The sequence below is a fragment of the Cavia porcellus genome, unplaced genomic scaffold (genome assembly GCF_034190915.1).
Source record: "Cavia porcellus strain 051 isolate PalLab524CR breed Dunkin Hartley unplaced genomic scaffold, mCavPor4.1 scaffold_17, whole genome shotgun sequence".
Taxonomy (NCBI): domain Eukaryota; kingdom Metazoa; phylum Chordata; class Mammalia; order Rodentia; family Caviidae; genus Cavia; species Cavia porcellus.
This window is the reverse complement of record NW_026947500.1, coordinates 50,604,794-50,608,563: the sequence shown is the minus strand read 5'-3', so window position 1 is coordinate 50,608,563 and position 3,770 is coordinate 50,604,794. Positions and strand designations below refer to the sequence as shown.

The window sequence follows — 3,770 nt, the reverse complement described above, 5'->3', positions numbered from 1 at the left end:
AGGGTTGATGGCAGAATACATTAAGACTGAGATTGTTGACATGGAGTGAATGTGTTTTGAATGCAAGAGGAATATGAAACTTGGGAGACTGGGTTGGACTATCAGGGATTGATTGTTTGTGCCTTCCTAAAGCTTTTATGTTAGAATCTTGACTGCTTGGGAAAGGAAGTCATGAGGGTGCAGCCCTTTGAGAGGGGTGAGACAGTTCCCTGTGCCATTTTTCTATAATGAGACATCAGTGGTATGTACCCAGGAGGAATGTGCTCCCCTATGTCCATGCCAATATTCTGATTTTGGACTTCTAGCTTCTTGAACTGTAAGGAAGAGATTTTCATTATTTGTAAACTATCTCACCAGTAGTATTTTATTATGGGAGGTAATCTAAGTAAGACATCAAGAAACCACCAAACATCCATGCACATTACACTGCAGTACAAGGATTTAAATGAGAATCTGCCGAAGTGGGAGAGGCTTAGTGCAAAGACTAGAGGATCCCAAACCGGAAGTTCCAGTGCCCTCAGGACTGCATTAACCTTGGCTCCATGAGGACAGTAAATGGGGGTGGTGGCAAGCCAGGAAGCTTGGCCTTGGTGTCCAGAGTTTCAAGAGGGCTTGAGTATGTGTTGACCACATCACTGATTTTTAGATTCAAGCTGCTTCTGGAGGATCAGACATTATCTTCATTCAAAGTTGTTTTGGATTTTGAAATTGCAGCAGAACGTGTGACAAAATCCCATCATAAATCATACTTTTAGACTGTCTGACAACCAGCACCTCAGGTAGAGGCAGACAATCCTACTAGGCAAGGTCTTCCACTGGTGGTCTCATGGTAGCTCAGGGCAAAGGCTAGAACTTTTGTCAGGAAAGCTTAATTCTTTGGTACACTCTCTCTGTCAGCTGGAGTAAGGAACACCCCAATGAGTTGGATCAGCATAATTCTGGGTGTGTCCTAGGGAATTCACTGCAGACAGAAGACCCATCCTGGGCAGACTTGTTGCCTGAATGGTACAAAAGGGAAATGAACAAGGAGGGCTGCTTCTGCATGTTTGCCGGAGTTCCATTCCTCACCCTGATCTTGGGTGTCATCTCCTGGCTTCTGGTGCAGACCCTTCAGCCTCCTGATGGACTCACATGGAATGGTATGGTAAGCTCTGAGCCTTAGACTGGGTCCTTCAGCCCCATTGCACAGTCCTTCCACACTCTCCCACTCCAGACTCTGCGGACGCCCATTGCAAGACAATCTTGTAAATATTTATACATTTGTATATCTTGCTTTAAATTGGTGTCTCTAGTGAGCCCTAACTGGTGCTCCCCCAAATATAAGACACCAATTAGAGTACCTTTATTCAAGACCATATCTCAGGAATCGACTGGAGAACAGAATATATATATATATATATATATATATATATATATATATGAAAGGACTTACAGGATTACAGCATCAAAAGTAGGATAGTTTAAAATAGTCATCTGCATGCTGGGAAGCCAGAGAGTCCAGGGTATCCTCAGTGGACATACCACGGGGTCCAGCGACTACTTCAGGAGCTTCTGGGTGGCTGTGACTACTTTACTTCATGGCCTGTGCATCATTAAGATGTGAAGTACAGTCTGTGTACTGAAACTTTTTGGCTAAGAGTTCTTTTCTTGATGCAAAGGGCTCCAGTCTGTCCCTTACTCTAATTCTCATTTAGTTCTTATGGATTAGTGTTGTTGGTTTCCACTGAAATTATTGGTGCTCCAGTTTAACACAAACAAGAACCTATAAGATTTAAGAAGCTTCTGTTTCTAAATTATTGTCTTTGAGGGAGAAATAGAAAGCATTTTAGAGTTTCTTTTTCTAGGAAAGAAAAAATGGAAAGAATAAGGAGGGTAATTAATGACAAATAAGAATTTTCACGTGTCAGGAAAGAAAACAAATGTGGCACAGCTGTGTAAAGATTTTTTTGCGGCACAAGATGGTTTTTTTAAAGCCATTGTTTTATTTTAAGTTCAGGTTTGTGCAATAATTTGAATATAAATTACCAAAGATGTCACTATGCACAATTTAGAGAAACTGTTCAAAAGAAAGGACAAGAAAGTGCATTTTAATGTTGATAATATGCAAGTAGATTTTCTACGCATTGTGAGCAAATTAAAAAATATTGGAAACATTTATATTATTTTATAAATACTATATTATAAATTCTGTATTATCTATATTATTTATAATACTATTTACTTATTATAAATATTTTATAAGTTGCTTAACATTTATAAATATTTTACAATCTTCTTGATATTTTTTAACCATCTCCATGAGGAGCGTTCTATATATTTTCAAATTGTATTCCAGGGAAAATGTGTCTCTGGAGATATCTTAGAATATGGTTTATATTCCAACAATTTAGCTAGTGACTTTGGGGTAATAATCTGAAAATTGAATGCTGGCATTTTTAGAATAATTAAATTGTGTTAGTGCATCTCCACTGAATTCTTGATGTTGAATTTTAGCAATTTTGATGTAATCAAAAGAACTTTTGGACTATCATTTTCACAGATTCTTTGACCTCCTTGTTTCTCAAGCTGTAGATCAGAGGGTTCAACATGGGAATGACAGTGCCATAGAATACAGAGGCCACTTTCATGTCCTCCTTGGAGTGTTCAGAAGGGGGCTGTAAGTACATGTAGGAGAGGGTCCCGTAGAAGATGGTGACAGCTGTGAGGTGGGAGGCACAGGTGGAGAAAGCCTTCTTCCTCCCCGCAGCAGAAGACATCCTTAGGATGGCAGCCAGGATGTAGATGTAGGAGAAGGTCACGACCGACACAGTAAATGTCAAGTTGAACCCCACAAAGATAACAAGTATAATAATGTTGATGTCAATGCTGGAACAAGAAAGAGCAAGAATTGGGGGAACATCACAGAAAAAGTGATTGATGATGTTGGACTTACAGAAGGACAGGGAAAATGTAAAGCCTGTGTGCACAGAGGCATTTAGTGATCCCATGAGGTATGAGCCAGCTACTAGCAGGATGCAAACTGTTTGGGACATGATAATGGGATAGTGAAGTGGCTTGCAGATGGCTGTGTAGCGGTCCACTGCCATCGCTGCCAGGAGGTAGCAGTCGCTGGTCACAAATATTGCATACACCAATAACTGGATTACACACCCTCTGAATGATATGGATTTGTCTTCTGCCATGAAGTTCTGGAGCATCTTGGGAGTGATAGCAGATGTGTAGCAGATGTCAACAAAGGCCAGGTGTTGCAAGAAGAAGTACATGGGTGTGTGTAACCTGGAATCCGTGTTGATGAGCAGGATCATCCCAGTGTTACCCACCATGGATGTCACATAGATCACAAGAAATACCAAGAAGAGGATGGAGTGGAACTTCTCTTGGTCTCTAAATCCCAGCAGATAGAATTCAGTCACCTCGGTGCCATTTCTTTGTGTCATGGCTACCAAAAGTCTGGACAGGATGGAGAGAAGGACCAGGAAAAGAAGGACAATCTTCTGGAATTCCTCAAATGAAAGGTCCTTACCTTTCACATCGCTGTTTTTGACTTTGACTTGCCTAAAAGACACAAAGGGGTTTATTATTTTTGATAATACATTAGAGTTTTCAAATAAATTTGTCCTCTTTTTTGAACATATGTAACTTAAATGATTTTTTATTTTACAATGCTAAAAATTCCTAATATTGTGATACTTTAATTATGCTTTGGTACACCAAAAAAAGTTCAAATAAATCCCAAAATGGAACCTCTGAGTTTTACAGTGCAGTAACTT

At 39.8% G+C, this 3,770-nt stretch overlaps 1 protein-coding gene across 1 annotated transcript; it reads right to left on the bottom strand.

The window, feature by feature from the left end:
* Window positions 1-2,507: 2,507 nt before the first annotated feature.
* Window positions 2,508-3,437, bottom strand: LOC100716518 (olfactory receptor 5AK2-like). Its single transcript, XM_003464328.3, has one exon. The coding sequence runs from the start codon at window positions 3,435-3,437 to the stop codon at window positions 2,508-2,510; it is 930 nt and encodes a 309-aa protein (XP_003464376.2).
* Between the last annotated feature and the right edge of the window lie 333 nt (window positions 3,438-3,770).

What these genes read in the sequence shown, in the direction of transcription:
- LOC100716518 (XM_003464328.3), bottom strand. Translation starts at nt 3,437, where the DNA reads ATGACACAAAGAAATGGCACCGAGGTGACTGAATTCTATCTGCTGGGA.